We start from the raw sequence: 24403 nt of genomic DNA on the forward strand, positions 1-24403 counted from the left end.
AGTTTTTTGAAACTGGGGCCCAAAAGGGGGGGTTTTTGATTTTTTTTTTTTAAAAAAAAAAAAAAAAAAAAAAAAGGTAGTACTCATTTAAACTGGCTGGGTTCCTGGCATGGAGCCTGCTTTTAATCATGAAACATACATTTTCAATCGGATTGAGGTCAGGGCTTTGGGGAGGCAATTAAGGAAGCTTAATGCTGAGTAAGATCACAACTGCCAGTTCACAGAAATCCATGCAGCCCAGTCAGTGTTGCTTCACTATTTTTCTGTAACGTCACCGTTTCTGTATTTTTATTTTCATGTGTGTCATCACTGCACCATGATAAATATGAAAGGTTGTGAAAATGTGTTTGTTCTCCTCTCTTGACAGATTATACAAACATTTTTGTCCTTTGTAACATTTCTTCTAACTCTAGGTAAATAATGCAAATGAGCAAATGATGAGAAAATCCTGCTGGGACAGCGAAATGTTATTTTCTTAATCAAGCCAACTGTAATCAATTGAGAAATGTGTATAAAAGAGCCCTTAACAGCTGCCTTCCAACACAACCGTAATTTAGCAAAAATAATTACTCAGAAGCAAGATATGTGAGAAAAAAGGCAGAAGGATCTGTTATGATTGTAAACATAGAAGGAGAGTGTTTGTTGTCTGCCTCCTGTGTGTGTTACAAAGGCTTAGTGAGATTCAGTTGGTGTATTCAACCATGTATGTCTTGGATGTCTGTGCAGAGCAAGGTGCATCTTAATCAGACTTTGTTATTTGTGGAAGAATATGTTCCAAGCAGTCCTGTTTGTTTTTCTTCTGAATATAGTAATCTAAAAAGCTACTTCCTGTGGCTCAATTTGCAGTTTACAGGTGGACACTTAGATGTAATGCCGCATATCAGCAGAGAAAATATCTAACACGAGACATTTTCAAAAGTATAATATTAAAAGATGTAAGCTATGAACTCATTCCAACTCAACAAGACAATTGTGTCAAATGCCTCCGGGCCGGTGTAGTGAGAACGCAGCTGTGGGTTTACAGATTGCTGCCACTGCTTATTTGTTGTGCATGGCGAAGAACTGTGACAACTTCCTCAACTCCTCTTATGTTACTTTGACAGGGAACAAAACCTCAAAACAGCATCGAATGCCTTCAGAGGGCAATGAAAACACACAACTGTTGACATATTTTACATGTCAACAACCTAAAATGCATTTCACAACGTAACGTTGCGAGAAATGTGCATTAGATTGAAAAATGAAAACAAGCTGATTTAAAGTTGTGTGTAGTGTTATGACAGAATAAACTTTGGCTTATTTACTGGGAAGAATGAACTAATAACGAAGGTTTTTGAGCAGGTGTTTCTCTTACGGAACTGATAACAGAGGTTTCAGATAACAGAAAATAAACTCTTCTCTGGGGGTGTTTTTCTTCTCCTGTCCACACCAAAACTCCTTTGAACCAGGTTTGATTTAGGGACAGAGGTATAAATTAACCAGAGATGGGGAAAAAACTGAGAGAAACTCCCTGAAGGAGGGAGCAACATCGGTGGTGCTGTGTATGTGACTGAAGAAGATATTACAGAGAATTGTATGTGTTAATTTTCACTTCTTCCTCCTCTTCTTCCTATCCTTCTCTCTCTGGCTTGCTCTTTGAGAAATAATGCTTTTCTTTTTACTCTGATCTTCTCAATAAATACCTAAAAGACAAATGCACATTTGTCTGATTGACTCAGTGTTTCACTAATTATCGAAAGAATATTTTATTACAGTAGCAACAGAATATCTTATAAGGAGTGGAGAATTAGAGCATTGTAATCCCGTCTGCATCGATATTTTCCGTTGTTATTAAAAGCCACTTGGATCCATTGTATATTCATCTCATGAAAAGTGCCTTTGTCATATATTTGCTAATTAATAAAAAAAAATAGTTCACATTAAAGCTCAAGAAAACATTCCATTCAAATACTCAAGCTCTTAAGAAATCCTCACAATATCCCTAAATGCAAAACTGATGCATCAATCACTCAGTGACTAATGTTGATTAGTTATTTTCAGGATCAGCTCTGACCGGTGGCTGGGAGATTAACATAAAAAAATATTTTCTGATTTTGTTCAGTTTCATTAAGCAATAAAACAGAAAACCCTTTTTTTTAGTCTGTAAATGTTTCTAACAGTTTTCCTTAGATTATGATTTACAGTACAGTACTCATGGGCATGAGACTAATTATGTTGTAATACAGGGGTGTAAATTGGGGGCAATACAGAGTTTATAACAGTATACCATTTAGTAATTATTTCTGCTAGCAGTTCTGAAGGCAACAGGGCCCTATAGCTGAGTATACAAAGCGTGCCGCCTCCGCTTTCTTAAACTGTCATTATATAAGGTGGTACTACAGCTCATTATTTTGCTGTAGTAATTAATATTTTGCTCATATTAATTGTAGTGTCCTACCACATATTTTTGGGTGGTGCTGTTGTTATTTTCATGACCAAAACAAATCTTGCAATTTCGTTGTTATATACGCTACAGCAAATCGTAGAACTACAAATCATCACAGTAAGACTAAGACCAGACATCTGGCAGAGCAGAAGGTCAAGCTACAGGTTATAAACAAGTCTCATAAAACACCCGTGTAAATGGACAGGATATGGCTTTTGGTGAATGTTAAGAGGCTCAGGTCATGAATACCAAAGCATGCGGGCCCTAAAACCTCTATTTTAGCAAACACTATATCAGTGTCAGATATCAGGGTGATAGTTGTATATATTTTATTTTATATTAAGCTGGGTGACAACTGTATCTTGCAGTGTATGTGTTGCAATACAGCACACATGTAAGTGTGTGAGCGTTTCAAAATACAAGGTGGTAGAGGACTGGGATTAAGTTACAGTAAACTACAATAGCTCTGACTAACGACATTGATTGCTCTGTAAGGGCTGGTCTGCATGCTGGATTAAAGATCTTCATTTGTTAACCAGCTTTATAAACTTCAACAATTCTTTGCTCTAAGACACCCACAAGGCATTTACTAAGAAAAATCAAAGGTATTAACTTCATGTTTAAAAATAGGTTCATACACTGTTAATGGATATGAAGTTTTGTTGGCATCCTTCAAAAACACAACATCTCAGTTTAAAACCACAAACCAGAAGTTTAGAAATAATTCTTCTTATAACTCTAAAGGGAATAGTACTTCAATTAAAATCTGACTGACAAGGCTCCTACTTTGTTGGTGGATTACCTTAAACATTAGTTAGGGCATTGTAAGTACCTCGGACTTATTGATTCAAGAGAAGGCCGTGCAGTTAATGGTGTTTTTATGTGATTCATGCTGTACAGAATGGCAAGCAATTGAATCTCGGTTGCAAACCAAGTAATAAAAGGCCTTCGTGGAAGAATACAGCCCCAGGGATCCTTGCCAATTGTCAGTGACCCAGATGAACTTACATCTGGCCTGTTGCATTGGATCAATTCCAATATGGTCTGTTCAGTTCAGCAATAATCTATCCGAGTTAGCTTCTATTGTTGTTGGTCACATGGCAATATCGTATTTTATTTATTTTGCCTAACCCAACTGTTGTTTAATCATCAAAGGAAACATGGCTTCTCAAGTCTTCCTTTTTCACGCCGAAATAAAGGATTCAAATATTATACACACAGTGACGTAATGTAGTAAGCCCTTTCATAGTGTGGAACTGTGTGTCGACTGAGCACAGTCAGTGCCTTTCAGTGTCTTACCTGAGGCTAAAACTGAACTATCTGTTCCAAATGCGCTCTGCACAGCATGGCAGCATCATATTACGGGGGGCATTTTAATGACCCCCATAAAAAGGAAGCTGGTCGGTGCTGATGGAATCACTGCACGTCAAGAGAAGCAATCGAAAACAAAATGTGATAATTTTAAGATTATGTTTTATATTTTTGTAAGCTACTCATCACTTTTCTGCACCAATGTTATCCACAATTTTGTGTTGGTATATCAAACCCAATAAAACTAAAATACAGTTAGGGTCGTGGTTGTAAAGTGACAAAATGTGGAAACGTTCAGCATTTTGAACGCTGCAAATTCCCAAATATCTAAGTTGGCATCCGTTAAACTTCCGTCCCGATTGTTGCACTAGTGTGAAGCTTAGCTGGACCAGTCTGGGATGACTGGGTTGAACCAGTCTGGTTTCTGCCGCCCGAGTTATGCTGCCTGTGCAGGGTTTTTGTTCCAGCCTGACAGGCACCCACTGTAATTAACTCCCTGGATCACTCCGCATGCTCATTCAAACAGACAAAAAAAGTGAACGGGAGACAGAGGAAGGGAGGGGGGACAGAGAAGGAGAAATGGACAGTGACAGGCAAACTAATTCAATGACTGTATGTCACTGATTTAGATGGCAAGAGCTCTCACACAGAAAGATACACATATGTGCAAATTGCATACAAACAGATCCAGGAAACAGCAGGTGCAAATATACAGCTCTGCCCTTTTGGTGTGAAACATCCTAGGGAAAGTGAAATAATGAGAAAGCTTTTTCAAGCTGCTTTTGGACAGCTAATACCCTAGTTCCCTAAATTTATGGTCAAAGAGGAAGGAGGATTATTGTGCTACCAAGCTGAAAACTCAGAGGAAACTAACAGTATCAGCTAATGTGGGGTTAGTACTGTAAAGGTTGTCTTTCATCCTATAACCCTAACTGCATCTAAACTGGAACCATCACACAGACCAATCATAGTGCTGGGGCATTATGATGTAGATTGTGAATTTTGTTTTTGTCAGCAATTCAACATGTATTGTTTAATTAAAACATACAATGGTGCTGCTAGAGCAACTAGGTCAACTTTTCTTTTCCAATTAGATTGTGATTGGCCAGAAAATATTTGATGGTGCATCTCTAGATTTTTATTATGAGGACAAGTTATTTGAGTCTTACAACACAGACCGTCTATAGCTGAAATCACAGCCATGTATAACGTTATTATCAATGAGCACTTTTGTCCACTTTAAAGCCTCTGTACATTAAAGTTGTTTACCGGCTTTGGCAGGGTAGACTAAAAAGGACAGATCATGTGTTCTGGGAAACTAGAATGTTGCATTGAATGGGAACTGGATCCATCTATAGGCGTGTGACTGTTTGCAATGTCTGTTTAAGCATGCGCACAACAGTGTGGTCAGGGTCTCTCTGAATGTGATAACTTAGGACTCGGTACATGGCTGCTTTCTGGGAGGGATGCCATGATAATCCCGTGTTTGGCTCATCATCTCCCTCTCTTACTTTCACGCTCATTTGTCCACTCACCATCTCCTCTATGTTTTTCACACTCATATTTTACTTCTCCTCCAGCTGTTGAGCTACAGGTAAAAATCTATGAATTATGCTTGGAATGATTTAATTCATGTTTTTGGTTTTGACCCTTGTGACCATGCAAGGACAAGTGGGTACAGATGAATGGATGATTGGATATATAGTTATTTGTTTTTACGCATTCTGTTTGGCAACAAATTGCCACAAGCTACCAGCTCATACTGAACGTCATTCACAAGTTAAACCCAAAGGAATATTAATAAACACAGACATTATTTACTGTTTAGTTGAAAGCATACAGTTATATCTAATAAATTAGAATAAGCAGTCCATTGAGGCTTGTTTGCTACTGGTCTGACATAATATTTAAATCTTAAATGTTGTGTTTTCATTAATTGTAGGAGTACAATCTTCAACATGAACAGAAATAAAACTTAAAAAAAAACAGTGTGTGTAATTGATCTACATAATTTGCTTAACTTAGTTAACTTACTAATTGGAATAAAGGTGATTTTGAATGACATTCTAACCTATTGAGTATAGCAGAGGCTTGCTACTGACATGAAGCTGATTCAATAGGTGTTAGAGTAATACCTGAAAAGGTGATACAGGGGCATGCCTGCTGCTTGTTAGTCCAATAGACAGACTCTGATCTGAAGGATTAGCCAAGACTCTTGTTTTGGAATTAGCTCTCAACCAAACACATGACTGATTTTGCTCACAAAGCAAACAGTCAAGGCAAATGGCTTACCAGAACACTGCATTCTTTTGTGAGGCTAAGATGAAAAGTCCATCTCCCACCACATGTTTTATTCATGTCTTTTACCATACATGGCATTAATTATGGGAATAACAAAATATTGTAATATAAACTGCACTTCATTATTTTCTCCCACTATGAAGTTTGTGCATGACAAACAATTTCATTCACAAACTACAATACCCTCAGTAGGTTAAAACATGCTACCTCTTAAAACGTTTGCACAATTTGAAAACCATAAACATTATTGTACTAAACTGAGATTTTATGTAATGGACCAACTAAAACGACTGCATAGTTTGATGCGAGAACAAAAAATGAAACTTATTTTCCCCCAAAATTCTAATTGTTAAAACTCTGACATGTATGGGGTGCCTCCTTCACTGTGATACTTTCTAAATAAATTCTTGCCTTCATAAATAACCTCATTAGAAGGAAAATTATTTTTGAGTGCTTTAATTGCAGTATAAATACAGCTATTCTATAAAAGAGGTTTATTAGTGACACAGGGGGCAAACAGCATCACAAGGAACAAGGAGAACACAGCAGATAGCTCAGGAATGAAGTTGTAAAGAGGCTTAAAGCAGGCTCAGATTATAAAACAATATCCCAGGCTTTAAACATATTACTGAGTGTTTCTCAGTAAAGCACATGTAAATGCACACCACACTTTTGTAAAGAACAAAGTTATTCATATCATGTCATAGGAAAGAACCTTTTCAAGGAACTGAACTAGGGATGTGCCAATATGAAAGTTTGGACCGATATCAATAGCCGATACTAATATTGCTGTTACCTGCTGATACCGATGTTAGTGCAGACGTATTGTGCATCCCTAAACTGAACACTTGTAACTGCAATCAGAAAAGCCATCTTTGTCGGAGCTTCCTTTTAACATCCATCCATCCAGTGGTCATTATGCGAGAGGCAGCAGGGTACAACACAGGTTGCTAATCCATCACGTTACACAGAGACACATAAGATAAAAAAAAAAAATGCATACATACACCTAAAGGCAAATGAGAGAGATCAATTAACCCAACGGTCATGTTGGATTCCAAAGTACCTGGATAGACCCCATGCATGCACAAGGAGAACATGCTAGTTTTCTGTAGAAAGACCTCACACCAGGATTTGAACACAGGACCTTCTTCCTGCACTACCAACTGCGCAAACACTCAGCCCTTCATCTAACATGTAGTACGAAAACATTTTTCAACAACACACCAGAGAAAGAAAGTACTTTACTTTTTATATCAACTGTAGAGTGCTTTTGATTAGAGATCTTAATGATAATTGACTTAACTGACTGACTTCTATTAGGAAAATTAAAGCTCACTCTGAAGATTTGTAATGATTTTCCACGTGAAATTTCACTTCACAAAGTTTGGGCCAATTCAGGAATAATTTTTCTAAAATTTACACATTCCAACAACAACATACCAACAGCTTTTTCATTCTTCTTGTCATTAGCATTCACCTTGCGTGGCTGTACCTCCTGATGAACAGTCTGTATTAACAAGAAAATACTTTGTCTTACCTGTAGTTCACACCAAGCCACTTCCACCCAGGTCTCCGTGTCAAGGCCTTTGTACACAGTCTTGAAGGCTCCTCTGCCCAGTTCAATGTCAAACTTAAGAAACCTTCCGCCAGGGGAAGTGGCTACTGCCTTCATCTCTGCTTCCTCCTCCTGTTCACGGTCCCTCTCTCTCACACTCGGGGTGGGTGCAGATGGAGGAGCATCTTTTCCAGGCTCATAGCCCTGAGAGGGGTCGTGCCCCAAGGCTACACAGGAAGAAGCAGCCCCTTGCTGCTGTGCACTGTCAAAGACCGAATCTGTGGAGTGCAGCTCCAGGTGCGGGGCACTGTGGGGAGCGTCAGGAGGCATGCCTACCTCATCATCCGCATCACAGATCTCCACACTCTTTCTGAAGAAGCGCTTTTCCCGTCTCTGTCGTTTTTGACCAGTATCGACAGGAACTGAAGGCATAGGGACTAGGACCGGAGTCTCTCCAAGCTTCTGAAAGGCAGCTTCTCCGTTTCCTCCTCTGTCGTCTCCTCCTTTCTCTGTGTCCATTTGAGCCTGGGAGGAGGGGAGGCCCAAAAAGGTGTTAGGTGTCCTCTCCCTCTGTTGGTCTCTCCTGACCTCCCGCTGCTTGTCCTCCTCCTCCTTCTTTCCATCAGCTTTCTCAGATGAGTCCTCAGTGCCTGTGGGCTCTCCTGGGTCTGTAGCCATGGAGAAAGGTCTTTCCCAAACCTTCGAGACCTCCTCCTTCGCCGCCTCCTCCAAACCCTTGCTCCTCCGTCAGTCCCCGTCTCTCTCTCTTTCTGTGGTCAGCCAGTCACCACTTTTTTCTGAAAGGCTTTTTATCTGTGATTCAGATTGCAGATGGTTTAAATTGCAGACTTTCTCCCCCTCTTGTCTACTTTTTTCCTCATTTGTGTCTTTTTCTAAGATTCTACTCAGTAATTCATAAGGATGACAGCGCAGGCACTAAAGAATAGCTTTTGTCTCCAGTGTCCTTATCCTAATTTTTCTCCATGTTTGTCAAAATCCACTTGTGTAGCAGAACCCAAAGGAATTGACATGTTTGTCAAGCAGCACACTAATCCAGGGGTTTTCACACTTCTTGTGAAAGCTGAAGATTTTTTTCTCTGAAGATCTTCAAGTGAATCTGCAAGACAAATACGAAACAATTTCTTAATATTTAGATACACACCAGATGGAATTCCTAAATTATAAATATATCTGCGTCTCTGAAGTTAAGGTAAGCCAGGTTTCAAGCAAGCCTTTCTAGTACAAATTTGAATTATGATTTTTTTTTTTTTTTAAATCCTCATTCTTTGCAGGGATACTTTCTAACCATCACATATACATGAAAGCATGTGCATTTAATAATGTTCCTTTCCTACAAGTCTTTCCAAAAGCCAAAAGAAAAAATGAACAGAGGTGATTGTGTACAATGATTGTATGTAATTAAACAAAAAGTCTTTGTAAAGTTGAAGAAATGAATTTCAGAAGGGATTTTTAATGAGCTACCCTAATCAACCATCCAGCACGTTTATCAGCCTTTTGTGACATAAATTGTGTCAAACAGCTCCATTAGTCAACAGAGAGCTGCAGTCAGTGGATTGCAACTGCAACCATTAAAAATGGAGGACGATCTAGGGGCCAGTTGAGTGTGAATAATTCATACAAAGAGTGACTGTTGAACTGTGTCGGAGTGACTAGACATCTGTAGTGGAGATCTAATAAACAAACAAAATACTCATAAACATAATTATCTGGCATCAGCCAAGAGAGATAATCAGTGCATTTTTGGTCAGTTTGGATAAGCTTATTGCAGTTCTGCCTGTAGACTAGACATGTACTGATCACTGGTGCCAAGATACATACAGGCCTTTAAAACGTTAGGTTCAAAGTCTGTAAAATGTCTTGTTACGCTGATTCTATATGTTAAAACTCCTGAGTATTCTTCAGCTGTATGAAGCATCGATTAATATTGCGGCTACCCTCCCACACCTGTTGCTGCCATTGCCAATCAACGTACTGAAATAATACTATATTTTTTTTAAATATGATTGATGTTTTAACTTTATTTTTCTGGTTGCAAAACACAGCCATGGCATAAAAACTACAGGAGGAACATCTTTTACGTCTGCATTTTAAATATCTAGGTTTGGCAATATAAGAGCATGACTGCAGAGTAGACAGCTGGACTAAATACCCAGCCAGTACCAGCATGTTAAACTTATGTTCCTCAATAAATAGGAGAACAGAAAGCTGGGTTATATACTGTGCACTAAACTGCTACTAAATTTAATAGGTGCTTATTCTGGATTGTTTTTGTAAGTTTATGTCATAAAATAAAGATTTCAGAGGTTAACACTATTTTTATGGTAATAATTAATGTTACATTATTGTGGGAGTAGTAGGAATAATTGTTGCTTTTCAGTTTTGCATAAAAGAAAAACGATGGCTTACATTGTTGTTTCACAATGTGAACACAATGATAGTGTGAAGCAACACTTTTACCCAAGGATATGAGCCCTGCTACTTTCATCTACCATGTGTGCCACTTAGTGTACCGTGCTACAGAATTTATGCAACTGATAATCATTATTGCAGAGATAACCCAACAATAACATATTTATATTATGGCTCCCTATGCAGATGTTGCTGAAGATTCACTCACTTCGATATGTTAGGTGCTTGGAAATGAAAGTGAAACTGACAGCATGACCACCTTTCTGGTGAATTCAACAACTAATTATATAACCTCTGGGGAGCACTCAGAGTATTGAACCCTTGAATATAAAAGGTAAAATGTCCAAATGCAGTAAAACACAGGCCTGACAGGATTTGATGTTCCAACAAAATCTACCTAATTTTCTCATGTTTAGTTCTGCACAAAACATAGGTTTCAATAAAGCGACATAGATGACAAGACAAGAAATGGTGTGGCAACCACATTTTTAGCTGCTGCTTTGTTAGAGTATCAAAACCAATAGTTTCTCTGACAGTTTCTACAGGAAAGCTCAGGATCAATATTCTGAACATAAAGGAAGCAAACAAACTAGAATAAAGAGGCAACAGTTTCAGCACAGAGAAATGTGGTTAGACTGGGAGTAGAAGGTAAAATAAATGGAGAGAGAAAAAAGGTGGAGTCATGATAAGGAAATAATCTTGCTTTGCATTAGTTCAAAACACTACACCTTTTACTTTACAGATGACCACATGAAGCTTGACAGTACATCTTGCCAGTCCAAACTTGCTAGACTTTTTAGAGCATCTACATCACATGAATAGTTTCTTGGGATACAGGACTTGTAGTTATGAAGACATCAATAGGGACCACCTACCTCACCACAGTGAGTCCAGACCTTAGACCTTAGAGAAAAGAAACCATGCTGGTCTCTTTTCTCTTTCACAACACGGCCATTAAGAATCGCATCAAGCCTATTGTGTGTCCAACTTTAAAGTAAACATGTCTGGCAAGCAATGTGCATAGCTGTCAGTCAAATTAAAAGACCAACTGCTAAGAAACTCTGAAAAGAACAGAAACAATTCCAGCTAAGCGACATTCCAAGGACAGAAACGCAAGCTGTAAAAAACAAAGTATAGTTTCTGACTCAACACGGAAGCACAATGCAACACATCTACTTATGCAATAACATAGAAACAAAACAGAAAACCTAACAATGGCTAAAAGCAAAGGGAAATAAAACAGTTATGGCACTCATAAGGGACATACTGCAAGGTACAGTTCTTCTCTTGAGGTAAAGCATAATACAAGTAAAGGACACAAAGGTGGAACAAGGTACAATAAAGAAAAAAGGAAGCTGCCATTTAAAACAGGAGCTTTTTTGCCCTATCTCCAGGGTAAGGAGTTCCCATGAAAGCCACATACCGGACAGAGTTATCACAGTACATCAAACACGTTCAACCGCATCATTGTCTCTCACACCCTCACAGTCTCCCTCCCAAACACACACACACAAATATTGAACCCACACCAGTTTGTCAGGACAAACTTTGTTGTTTTACACGTACCCTCTTTTATTTGCAGAGGAAAAACACACACATATGCATGCAAACTGTCACTCTCACCCAACCCGCTCGTTCCCCTTTCAACGAAAGAATGCTGAGAGGAATTTCCTGACACCAGCCAAATGACCAAGCAACTGCTCATGTGGGCAAATGTGGTATACTACAGATGAAGATAATAAAACCAACACTGCAGCTGAAATTGTGACATCTCGCCCAGGCAGCAAAATGACTCTAGCATGAAGCGTACATCTGGCTGACATGTCAGAATAATTCTCTCTTCACATCTCTTGTCGGTGCTCCAATTCGCGAGAGATGAACTCTTGTACCGAGGCGGCCTTTGAGGCTTCCGGGAGTTTCCGAGTACACCTGCAGCTGTCTAATAATCCCTGAAATGTGCAGCTAAAATTATTGTGACATGTTTGCCTACTGACTGCCAAAGATATGATCTTCTACATAACCGTAAAAACAAAGGAGAATGTTATTTATCTTTCCTACAGATCTCTGGTCTTCATCTGAAAAAAGAAAAGGCACTAATAAAAAATGAATGAATACAAATTTACATTTCATTGTGCTTTGCATCTACTAAGCAAGGCTTTTTTGTTCACATGAACAGGACTGAAAATGTCTGAAAAACTAAACCAAATAAGTCTAGAGAAAATTTAAAAAACCCTTCAAAAACAATTAGCAATCTACAACTTAACACAAATTTGTCTCCTTGAAAACAAAAATAAAGTTAGCATGGATTGTTTAAATCTTTCACACTAGAACATAATCTGAATTTTCTAACTTACACTGAATAAAAATACTACGGTCCTGCAGCAACTTCAGCTTACCGGACAGCGGCTGAAAAACTAGGAAGGTCGATAGAAACAGAGCCGGAGGACTGTGTGTGTGCTGGCCATGTTTTTGTGACTGAGAGGGGAAATGCAGATGAAAAGAGTGAATAAAATGTGGCATGGGGGGGACAGGAAGGGACTGCAGTTGGTGGGAGCAGGCGGACAGTAGAGTTTTAAACACAGCGAAAGAGAGGGAAAGAGAGATGGCGCGAGGGAGGGGCAGTGGCTGATGGGGTGAGAAAAATGTGAGTGAAAGAGAATGAGGGCGAGATAAAGGGGAGGGGGTGGCATAGACAAAAAGGGGGCTGAGGGCAGGTTGTCTGATAAAATATGTGCCAATGTTTGCGTGAATGACTGCAGCGAGTAGCTAAATCTCTGCTCAAACAATAGCAGCTAAGAGGAGAACAGAAGAGAGGAGAGGAAGAATGCCTCTGGAGGATGGAAAAGTTGAAAAAACACAAGGTGATTACATTAGCATAGGAATAGTTTCCGCTTGTACGTCCTCTGACACAGGCTGACGGGGAGCTGGTGCTGTCCAACTATTTAATGTTATAAAATGTCCATATAAAAAATAGAAGTAAAAAGTTAATTAAATAACTGAAATAAAAATATTTCACTTTAGTGTTATCTGCTCAGTTTTGCCTGCCTGGCTGCCTGGCTGGCTGGCTGGCTGGCTGGCTGGCTGGATGGCTGGATGGCACACTTCATTTTTGCAACAGTCTCATATAGAAACCTTAAAGAACAACAGCTGAAAAGTTGAGATCCTAACATTATCTTAATTTTCCAGAAAAATAAATATCTTCTGATTGTTAGGAGGTTCTTAAAGAGCTTTCTTTGTGAAACTATTATACATTTCTTTATCTTAAGACACTGAAGTTCAATTTTGAAAACTAAGGATCAGCTTAGGCAATTCAGAGATCAAACACCTACCTGAGGAAACAAATCACATGTAAAGCAGAAAGTGGAGTGAGCATTGCAACCTTAGTGGAGCATAATAAAACCATAAAAAAATTATATTTTCCAGATATATGATCAGGTGTCAGCTGTGATGTTTTGCATATAATTCTATTGCCTTTCAGCAGGAAGTGCAATCTTGCTTAAGTTGTGCACCTGGGAGTCGCCTACATTTAACACATTTGTTTGTCTGGAAACCGAAAAACAACGGAGCCTCCAAGTGGAACAACCATTTGTTCAATTCAGAGACAGATTCATACCTGCTCGTCATTCAAACTTTTCCATGCATGCTTAATTCAATGCTCAAACTTATTTCAGATTTCAGACTCCTTCCAACTCAGCAATAGTCTCACAGAGATTTAGAGCGGAGATAGAGGCTGAGTAATGTGGGAAGACAGAGGAAGCACAAGGTCTGAAAGCTGCTGGCCAAAATTCAAATGGGCTCTGAGTCAAGCGGCAACTTCACTGATGATATTAGGTCCCTGCAGCTCAGTTGTTGATCACACAGACGGACAAATACAAAGACCACGGTCCTTGTGAGAGGCCACGTTTAACAGGCATGACTCACACTGTCAGATTTCTGGAGGCAAGTCTTTAAAGAGCTCAGTAGTGGGAGAGAGGATAACTCCCAAATAGTGGCTGGGTTGATTTGCAATGGTTTACAATCACAACCTCCAATGTATTTCACTAACACAAAGTAGTGCATAAATAACACATTGATATTGATTTAAACCAATCTGTTCTTGCTGTGGATTTGTGTTGAGAGGGTCATTGTTCTGCTGGAAGGTGGACTTCCACGCCGCTCTAATCTCCTACAGCCTATAAAGGTTTTTCTTTCAGGACTGCTCTGCTTCAGAATCAAAAGTTTACATATAGAATGATTATTATCTCTTCGTGATAATAATGGAAACCGCAGATACTGATATCATGGCTTCCTAGGCAGCCATCGCTCCACGAGAAATACAAAAAGGCAGAGTGAAGTTTGCTAATGTACAGAGGAACAAAGATCTTCATTTTTGAAGACATTTGCTGTGGTTTGATGGAACTGTTTGATCATAATGACCATCACTGCATCTGGAGGAAAAAGGGGGACACTTGTTGTATGCCTGGGAACACTATTTTAACTACAAAGTATGGGAGTGGAGGAATACAGTTGTGGAGCCTACAAACCTGACTCAGTTCCACCAGTTCTGTCAGGAGGAATGGGCCAGAACTCCAGTAAACTATTGTAAAAAGCTTGTGGAAGAAAACCCAGAATCACGTTATACGGTTAAAAGGCAATGATACTGAGATAATGTATGTAAACTTTTGACTTTGAAGACATTAATAAATACATATTTGAAATATTATCTTTCTCCTTACTGTGACATTTAGCAAATAAAAATAATTTTGGTCACTCTGACTTAAAATGGGACAAGTTTGGTCTGATTTAACATCAGACAAAGAGACAAAAACATTTGTCTTTCTATTTGGTGTATGTAAACTTCTGGTTTCAACTGTACTTCTAAAAATACCTTAAAATGTATTTGTCTTTAGAAAAAAATGGGCCAAAGTAAACGTACAAAAAGACCAACGTGCAATCGTTTCTCCTAAGCGCATGAACAACTTGTTCAGCACATGTTGCCGCTTCCCTGTTTGCAAGAAATATCAAATGCCAGCTGCTGGAATCACACACACCATTGATTGTTCTCATCCTATTAGGGAAACTCAAGGCTCAAAACACAACAAGGACTTTTGTCCAATCCAGGTCAAGCATGTGAGACTCGAGTGTAGGTAGCAGCACACACACAGCACTGTTCACAGGGATAGAGCGAACAGAGAGAGGGAGAAAGATGTGTGTTATCTAACCCCCATGGTTTCTGTTCGCTTTGTATCCCCTCTGTGGGCAAAACCATACAAATCTAGGTGAAAGAAAAGCTTTCTAATCACTCACTGATGAACCAGGATTAAACATTACTGAGTGGCTTAATAGTCTAGGAGTACGTTATCTACAACTGAACTTCTTTCACTTCTGAATAATCCCTGGGTTTTTATGAATAATGAGGGTGCCAGAGGTTCAGGCGACTTAGCAGTTTAGAGGAATTAAAGAGGGTAAAGGTTTTGCTTTATTCATAACTCGTGCTAATACTACACATTGTTTCAACATAGCAAGAAATACATTTTCTGTTTACGCTAAACCCACATAAAGATAATTTCTACAACTCTCATTCTGCACCAACAAGCTGAGAAACGCAGATTGCGTGTTTATTTATAGGGTCCAGTATACACAGCGCAGTGATGGCTGGACGTGAAGGTAACATGAAACACTGCTATTGGCGAGCAGGGAGCTCAGCTGACTTGAGAAACGCCATACAAGAGAGGCAAAGAGTACAATCCCCATACAGGGAAAAAGAAGATGACAGGGGGCGACGGGCAGCACCACTAATCAACATCAACAATGGTCCCCGAGGTGCGACCACGCTTCAAATCCTACAACTGATGGGCCAGCTCCGGGTTTATTAAGAGGGCCCGTCTCCTACAGCACGGTTTGCTCTACACTAGTGTTTATACACTAAACATTTTCTATAATTAGTAGGAAAACACAATACATGACTAGTTTAATCCCCGTTCCCAAATCACACAGGACTATATGACATAACACTCTAATTATGACAAATATTTGTAGTGTAATACAAATAAAAAATAAATATTACTCACCTGAACGTAACGTCATACCTCATCCGTCCTGCGTTGATTTAATTAAAAAAGGGTAGCTTAAATATGCTGACTGTAAACGGGATTTTTATTGCCTATTTACAAATGTCCGGATTACCCAAGCTAAATTTACATCACACTCTCATATAAAAATTATCTACACCTATTGGAAAAACACACTTTAAGAAAAAAACCGGGGCTCCGTTTGCTCCAAGCCTAACATTTTACCGGCCGGTCGCGGTGATAACGGCTGGAAAAATCCTCCACCACCACCGGAGCCGTCGAGCTACGGTGTCCGTGTGTGACAGCGAGGCAGCGGGCGAGCAGCCGGCGGACGTGTTCCAGCTCAGACTATGAGTAACGTCGGTTCACTCATGTTCTCCTTCACTGGCTGCTCGGCTGGTCGGCTTGCTGCGAGCAGTCTGCAGTCGTCCAGTGACGGTAATCCGCAAAATTTCAGTAACTTGTGTACATCGCTGACAAGAGGACTCCTGATGGTCAGCAGTAGGTTCGCGTGCGTACTGACAGAGCGCGCGCAGCCACTGGGCTCATCATCATCATCAACAACATAAGGACTCTAGAAGTGACAGTTAGCTGCCGTCACCACGAGAGGGCGGTGCGGCACCTGTTTATGATCTCTGTTCGAGGTTTTTGCAATTTCTTGGTCACAAATTTTGAAAAGAGTAAGAACACTTGTACAGTTTCACATCCTGATCAAATACTCCACTTATATTGGAGGAAAAAATTCAGTAATTTACCAAGAGGTTTACACTGAATCAGACGCTTTTACTCATAAGAGATTTTAATTTGGATTCACACACACTTTTGTTTTACAAAGGAAGACTAATTAGAAAGTTGGAGTGGTGCAAATATGTCCATTTTTGTCTTCATATAGATAGCTGAGTATTATCTTAGGCGTTCATCAATGTGAAAGGATGGAGGAAGAGACTCTCTGGCGACTGATGTTTGAAAACAGAACTGTGCATCTTCTGTGTGAATGTAGAAGTCTGGGCAGATTGTGTCCATTGCAACCATATGTGTGTTTGTGCAGTAGAATATTTATGTTTTAATTAAATCAAAAACTTTTTACACCATTTGGAGGTACAATACCAACTAAAATTCATAGCAATTATTTAAAAATAGGATGACTAGTTGAAAAATTATATAAAAATATACACAAGTACATGGGCGTCAAAAATAACTTCAACATACAGCGTAGCTCCTCTTCGAACTTTGTGCTCCAGCCATCTGTTCTGAAATAGCTGAATAAAACTATTACATCACAATTTTACTAACATCATATACCATATCACATTGAAGCACAATGTAACTTATTGTGTTCGTTATGTCATGATTCTAGGATATTTAGTGTAGTTACTTTCAATTCAAAAATATTGCAGATTCACTTCATAACCATAAGAACATAAGCTTAGGAAAAGCAAATGCCTGAAGCAGAATGAACTGAATAACCTCTATCAGATATGAACTTTTGTCGCCCCCTAGAGGCGCTGATCCCGATTGTAGGACATAAAAAAAGAAGACAAATATGGATTTGTTTTCTTTATTCTTCATTAATGATGTCACAATGTAACAGACTGTACTGTTTTTAGAAAATGATATTTACACAAAATTAACAATTGAGTGTTTTAAAATGTACTTGAAGTCAAAAAATTAAATAGTATATTATTTACATTTTTTTCTTCTTAACGGGCTTGAAAGAGGCCAAGTGAATACATTCATTTACGACAAAAAAAAAACAAAAAACACTCGACCACATGCAAAAGATTGGAAAGAACTCAGTGGAAAAATGTTTCTGGACCTGAGACTGTAGAACCATTCAAGGCAAACTGAAATTGCAACTTGTTTTTTGCGTAGAAAAATTTAAAATAAATAGTTTTATTCTGTTTGTGTATCTTTTAAGGCCAAAGGAATCTGTAAACATGTAGGCAACATCTGGTGCATCAAGTTCTATGGACATTATGGCAGTTAATGCTTGGCAGAACAGCTTTAGTAGAGTCGGAATTACATTTACGGTACTGTTTTTAAGTTTGCAAGCATTAAATCTATCCACAGAGCCCATGCTAATGACAGAGTACTTCCAGGTTGTTTCTGATATGTTGATTAGGAGTGAGATTTTTTTTTTTTAAATCACAATGTGCAAATATTTAACTGAGTTCTGTTGCTCAAACTTAAATACACACTCTACGAGCAATTATTTTTTTTCTTTATGTTTTTAATTAGAGCTTTAGAAATTTCAATTAAGCTATATTCACTCATTAAAGTTACACACTTTGGCCAGCAAACAATTATATCAAGATTTGCTTACCTTGATATAATTTTCATTGTTTCTAGAACATTTCCTCAGCTAACAAGCAGCTTAGAAAGCTTAGTCTGAAATCCTGTACAAACTGGTTCCAGCTCAAAAATAATCTGTGCATTCAGTTTATTCCTTTTTCCAAAGCAGGACAAAAGAAAATATTACTTGTGTATCCTATGAAGAGCTTCAGGTGTTCAGAAGCTTCTAAGCCTTCTGCAGTCACCTTGTTTCCCTGCTGAGACTTCAGGCGTCGCAGTGACGTCTGAGAGACTATCTGAAGCAGAATTAACTTTCAAGGGGCGGCCGCAGGGGAATACAACCGTCCATCTCCAGGGACTCGGGCCAGCCTTCGTACTTGTTGCTGCTCTTGCTGTTCTTCATACGCTATTGGAAACAAAAACAGGCAAACAGAGCTGATGTCAGCATCTCAGGCCCCAACAGCAGCAGCTATAGTCTAATGGTTTCTACTCTGCTGAAACCAAATGAGCTTCCCAAGTTATATGTGATTCAGTGGTTTTGTAGTAATTTATCCACGTTAATATTATTTTATATTTTTAAGTGAGATCTTGTGCAATATGACTGTAAAATGGAGATAGCTTTGACAACATATAACCATCACACCAGCTGCAGATGCTCTCTGCTGTTTTTAATATTTTTCAGTCTTTAATGAAGCCAGTAGTTCATTATCTATACGATTTCATTTCAAAGCTGGCTAATGGTTTCACGGCACACTATTTCACTGCTTCTACATTAATCATTTAAACTTCCAACAATGCTTTTATTGTGCTGCTGAGAAGCTTAGCTGTAGTAATGAAAATCTTACTAATGTTGGGTTTTTTAACAGCATAGCCAAGCGGATATGATGACAGAACTTCAATGATTGTTAAAAACAAAACTTAAAATAATTGTGTTTAATTTGTGTTTTTTTTTTTTTTTTTACTAATTCACACAGAAAAAAAAATCTAAATATACATTTAGATAAATAAATACATTTGGATAAAGCTGCAGAGAAATCATATCATTTTTGAAAACATGGTTATGGGATTAATCTGTCTTGTTCTTTTAATCAGAAATAGTTGAACATATTTAAATCGGTTGGTTTCCGGGCAGGAGCAGGCTTTTGAGCACAGCCCATAATTTTTTTTAAAAAAAAGAGAGAGACTGAGGGTAGGAGTCAATCCAAAAGCTTAAAGTTAGCCAGCTTTATCCCTTCCAAAACCAGTTTTGATGTGCGTTTGATTCCACTGCCTCCTGTATCTCCTTTAACTATCTAGGAATTGGTTTCAGGTGAAATTGAACAAGTTCCCCTCCTTTATTGTTTTTCCACTTTGTGTGACGCAGCAGTACCAACGGTTGCAAAACAGACCCTCACTATCATACCACCATCACCGTGCTCAATAGTTTGAAAGATGTATAGGTCTGAGGCATCACTTCGATTCCTCCAAATATATTGTATGGCAACTTTGTCCAAATAGCTCAAACTTTGGCTCGTCTCACCATAAGGCATTCTCCAGAAGGAGTTTGGCTACTTCATCAATCAAGTTCAATCAATCAAGTTTTTCTTTGGTCCTGGTTCTGGGGGTGCAGAGCAGACCAGAACCAAAACAAACACGACTGCATGTTCCAACAGGACAATGATCCCAAACACACATCAGAACTGAAAACTTCTAGAACGGCTCCGGCCTGAGTTCTAGTTCAAATTTATAGAGTATGCTTAAAAGCCTGATCTGTGCCAGGAAGACGATGCATCAGAACTATGTTGAAAGCTTGTTCATGGTTATGAAAGCTACATGGGTTTTTTTGCAGCTAGCCAAATGACATTTACCCAAAGATTATACATATAAATAACAGAGAATAATAATTCACAATAATTCAAACTTGTGCACCTATTTTATTTTTAAGATGAATGTTTAATAGCAATTTTAGTGAGAGTGAAGGTATTTTATTCCCACCTAAAATGAGAATAATTAAACTTCTTATTGGTTACTTTATATACATTTTTAATATAACCTCTGCAGTGGAGAAGAAACCAGCCAGAAACAACTAAAAACAAAAGCCTCAATAGACGGTGAATAAAAAAAAAACTCAATTATGCCAACTTAACCAAAATCATTAAAATAATTTGTCCCGTAAAGTAAAGCTATTGGCAAATGTAGTACACAGATGGAGCACAGGAGAATGCTGCAGCAGGTCTTTACCAACATCCTGTGCATCAGACTGAGAGTCGGCTCATACCTGCTCGAAGGGGCTCTTGTTCTCGATGCCCTTGGCTCCAACAAACACCCAGCTGTCTCTAAAGGCCAGCTCCTTCACAGCTGTACTACCGAGCTCCTCAAACAAACGTCTAGACTCATCATTCAGTCTGCCAAGACAAACAAAAAAAAACAAATTGTTAGAGAACTGTGTATGACATGCAAATCGGTACCACAGACTAAATGACACACCATTTAAATCTTTTGATGTTTTACAGCTCGTGCATTGGTGTTTTTCGTTTATTTGCACTGGGAATTCCAAGTATGAGAATCAGCTGAACAAGATTATTACACATGAAGCAGCATCATTTACAATATAAATGCATCATTGTTGGTCACAATTTTGCATTTTGTAATCAACAATGCAAAATTGGCTACTCATCCAGTTCTATCAATTAGAGGTTGAAGCAACATGTTCTACATAAAACTTACATTTTTGGGGGGACAATAAATAAATAAGCAGAGTTCTCATACTAAGCTAATCACACATCCTTGATTCTTACTTTGTAGCAGCATCGTCAAAGGAAGCAACAAACACAAGTGTTCCTTCGTGAAGGGGCCGCAGAAACTTCAACAAGTTGGACATATCTGAAAAGAAACGTTAGATAAAGTGCGGGTTTCACTTCATTCGTCTTGTGTGCCACTAGGACTGGAATACAGATTAAGCAACATTTCCTGCTGGATTTCATTACCTCCTGCCCACATGTCAAAGGTTTTAGTCTCCAATAGTTCACCTGTCACCCCTAAACCAAAGAAACAAAGTGTTAAAACTTTACTGCAATCAATAGTTAAAATAAATATAACAGTTTATCATAAGTTGAAGATGAGTCTCTCACCATTCACCAAAGCTATATTAAGTCCTCTACCAACATTGTTCTTCACACTGCTCACTAACCTAAGAGAGACAGAGACACAAGTCTTTAATATAAATTTACAGTGCGTAGCAGAAGTGTTTCTCTTCCTTGAACTTGTACACATTTTGTCACAATATAATGTGCAAAACAGACACATTTTTCTTAGAAATAGAAGTGATAGAAAATTGTGAGTATATATGCGAGATTGAATCCTCTGAATAAAATTCAGTTCACTGCTTTCAGAAGTCAGCTAATCTACATATCAAGTCTACATGTGTGTAATATAATCTGAATATGAATCCAGCAGTTCTGTGAAGGCCTCAGAGGTTTGTTAGTGAACAAACAGCATCGTGAAAACCAAGGAACACAGCAGACAGGTCAGTCTGGAGCAGTTTAAATCAGAGTTGGGTTGTAAAACACACAATACTGTTCAATCCATCGCCAAAAATACATTAAATACATTAAGTACTGCACAAATGAAAACCTACTTAGGGGTAGTTCAGATAAGGAAGGATGGGGAAGTTATCCAGAGTTCATTCAAGTATGAAGGGAGCTAAATGTTTGGTAATCCTGGATGAAAGTCTGTTAGAGATTTTAAAACAGGCAGCAGGACAACAACTCCAAATATGCAGCCACAGCTACAATGAAACAGTTTGGATCAGGAATGTCCAAACAACAGAAGGGTGATCTTTCTATTTATAACCACATTTTTGAAATTATATCAAACTTTCCTTCCACTGTGTGTGGATCCATCACTTGATATCACAACAAAATACACTAAAGTTAATGTTCTAATGTGGGAAAATATGAAAATGTCCAAGTATCAGGACTTTAGTAGGGCACTGCTAAGGCACATTTCTGCACCTACTTACACTACATTACACACCAACAAGTCAGCAGCGCAAAGGAAAGGCCTAACAAGACAAAAAATAAAGCACCACCAGACTAAGACAATACTTGCATCAAGCTCCCCTGAGATACTTGGGGGCCTTGTTAGGAAAGCAAAGAAGAAGGAAATGAAAAACATAACAGAGAGAAACAGAATGAATAAAAAGGGGGAGGCAGGGGAGATTAAGATGCAAATGAGGAGAAGAGAAGTTATCTCACATCTTGTCCTCCAAGCAGATTTTGGGGCCAATGACGTTTGCAGCTCCAGACACCAGACGGAAAGCTAAATGCTTTGGAGGACAGGGTGCTGAAAGTCCACATTTGTACCTCCGAGGATGCGGTTCAGCTGAGATAGATTATATATGAGTCAACAATAGTTAAATCACAAACTAACAGAGCATCGGTGCATACTTTGTCTGTTATACTTACACTGGGTTGGCTCCTCTCTTGTGCCTGGAAATATAAACAAGTTTTCTGATTAAATTAAATAGTATCAAAAATAAAACACTTGATTTGATTTTGCTATGCAGTAACCCTGATTCTTCAGGTACATCTAATGTTCATCAGAGAAGCCGATTAATCTTTTTTTTTCTTTGTTACTAATAGGTTTATCTTTAGTGACTGAAATTTCAGTCATTGAAGATAAAACCCATTATGATGCTTTCAGCTTGGCTTTTCTGTTTAATCAGAAACACAAAACCACAAGAAACTTAAATCTTGAGATCTAACATAAAAACATCTATAAAAATCTAAAAGTTTCCTTTGATATTTCTGCTTAAACCCACAAAATAAGTGAAGATGACTCATTTTACCAGTGAAGATGTTTCGCACAGATAAACTGCCGTCTCCTCCAAATAATGCGCTTGCGAGCAGCCAGGTGAAGCCCGCCAGGAGCAGGACCACCACGCCTCGCAGGGGGGCTGTTAACAGAATCACGACATACAAGTTCAGGCAAAAGACACTTCAGACAAAACTCTCTGAAGACTTACGACTCACCTGTGAGTCTCATGATTCACCGTCTCATAGACCTGTAGACAGGGCAAACAAGAGGTTAGAGTCAGGTACGTTGAGGGAATTTAATATATGTAATAGGGTTCAATTTTAACCATAGTGTAAATCAAAATTGGTTTCTTCAAATTCATTTTTTTAGTCTAAAAAGTTATTTTCTCCTGACTTTTATTACTATATCAGTTGATGCTACAGTTGACAGTTGGTAGTTACTATGGTAGTTACCATGGCAATGCTGTTACTGGTTGGCAACCAGTAGTAGTGAACAGTAATTATATGCTGGGTTTCATGTGTATTTTGTCATGTTCTGTATATGGTTTTAACTGTTCTCATAGTTAAAAGGTTGTGTATTTCAGCTGTGTTTAATTTTATAACTTAACTGTTCTGTCAACTGTTCTGTCGTATCTGTACAATTGTTGAAATCTGCTTTTCTTCCAGCTGCAAAACATTTGAGGGCTCCTTCCAAAATATTGTTCATAAGAAAATAAGGGAATGTCACAGTTTCTTCTTTTCAAAGTCTTCTTTGCTGGATTTGCTCCTCTGCTGATGGCCCTTGTCATCCATTTCAACAGGTCTTCAAATGTTTATGTATACTCTTAATGCATTTTCTACAACGCATGGCTAATTTTAATTTTCCCAATCACTACACTTACAAAAAGAGGTCTTAAAAATAATTTCTATTCTTCATACTCCAGGAAAAAGCTTTACTTGCATTAAAGCAATCAAAACCTCCTTAAAACTGCTGAGCAACTTTTTACAAGTTCTCACTGGTATTTTTGATCATTTCTCTTGTGTGATGTCCTTCCAGTTTTTGAAGTTGAGATTACATAGATTCTACAAGGGTATGAATAATTTTGACTGTAACTGTAGTGTTTTAAAGTATTTTATCAGATGATCAAGAGAAAAATGGTCAGGTTTTTTTTAGCATTGCTTGAGATATTACAAATTCACATAAATCTGCAATGTATGTCAAGAGGAAAGAATGTGGGCCCTTAAAAATTCAGCATTGTCT

General features: G+C 38.4%; 2 protein-coding genes across 6 annotated transcripts in view; both read right to left on the reverse strand.

Moving 5' to 3' along the window:
- wnk3 (WNK lysine deficient protein kinase 3) overlaps positions 1-16630 on the reverse strand; it is a 41053-nt gene extending 24423 nt beyond the window's left edge. For 3 of the 5 annotated variants that reach the window (XM_015015305.1, XM_015015306.1, XM_015015304.1), the window contains exons 1-2: positions 16076-16627; positions 7578-8712 (exon numbers count right to left, since the gene is read on the reverse strand). In XM_015015305.1, the coding sequence (XP_014870791.1) occupies positions 7578-8273 (696 nt within the window). In that variant the 5' untranslated portion in view covers positions 8274-8712; positions 16076-16627. Of the gene's footprint in view, positions 1-7577; positions 8713-16075 lie in introns of all 5 variants that reach the window. The other 2 variants (XM_015015308.1, XM_015015307.1) reach the window with 2 other exon arrangements.
- Positions 16631-17619: 989 nt separating this feature from the next.
- On the reverse strand, positions 17620-23589 carry fam3a (FAM3 metabolism regulating signaling molecule A). Its single transcript, XM_015015310.1, has 9 exons — positions 23380-23589; positions 23196-23303; positions 22813-22836; positions 22603-22729; positions 21478-21536; positions 21334-21384; positions 21145-21229; positions 20625-20751; positions 17620-18773 (listed from the first exon to the last, which is right to left on the reverse strand). Exons 1-9 carry the CDS (start codon positions 23390-23392, stop codon positions 18675-18677), a joined length of 693 nt encoding a protein of 230 aa, XP_014870796.1. The 5' UTR covers positions 23393-23589; the 3' UTR covers positions 17620-18674.
- Between the last annotated feature and the right edge of the window lie 814 nt (positions 23590-24403).

This window comes from Poecilia latipinna, unplaced genomic scaffold (assembly GCF_001443285.1).
Source record: "Poecilia latipinna isolate Pla-1442-1.1 unplaced genomic scaffold, P_latipinna-1.0 Scaffold1899, whole genome shotgun sequence".
Lineage (NCBI taxonomy): Eukaryota > Metazoa > Chordata > Actinopteri > Cyprinodontiformes > Poeciliidae > Poecilia > Poecilia latipinna.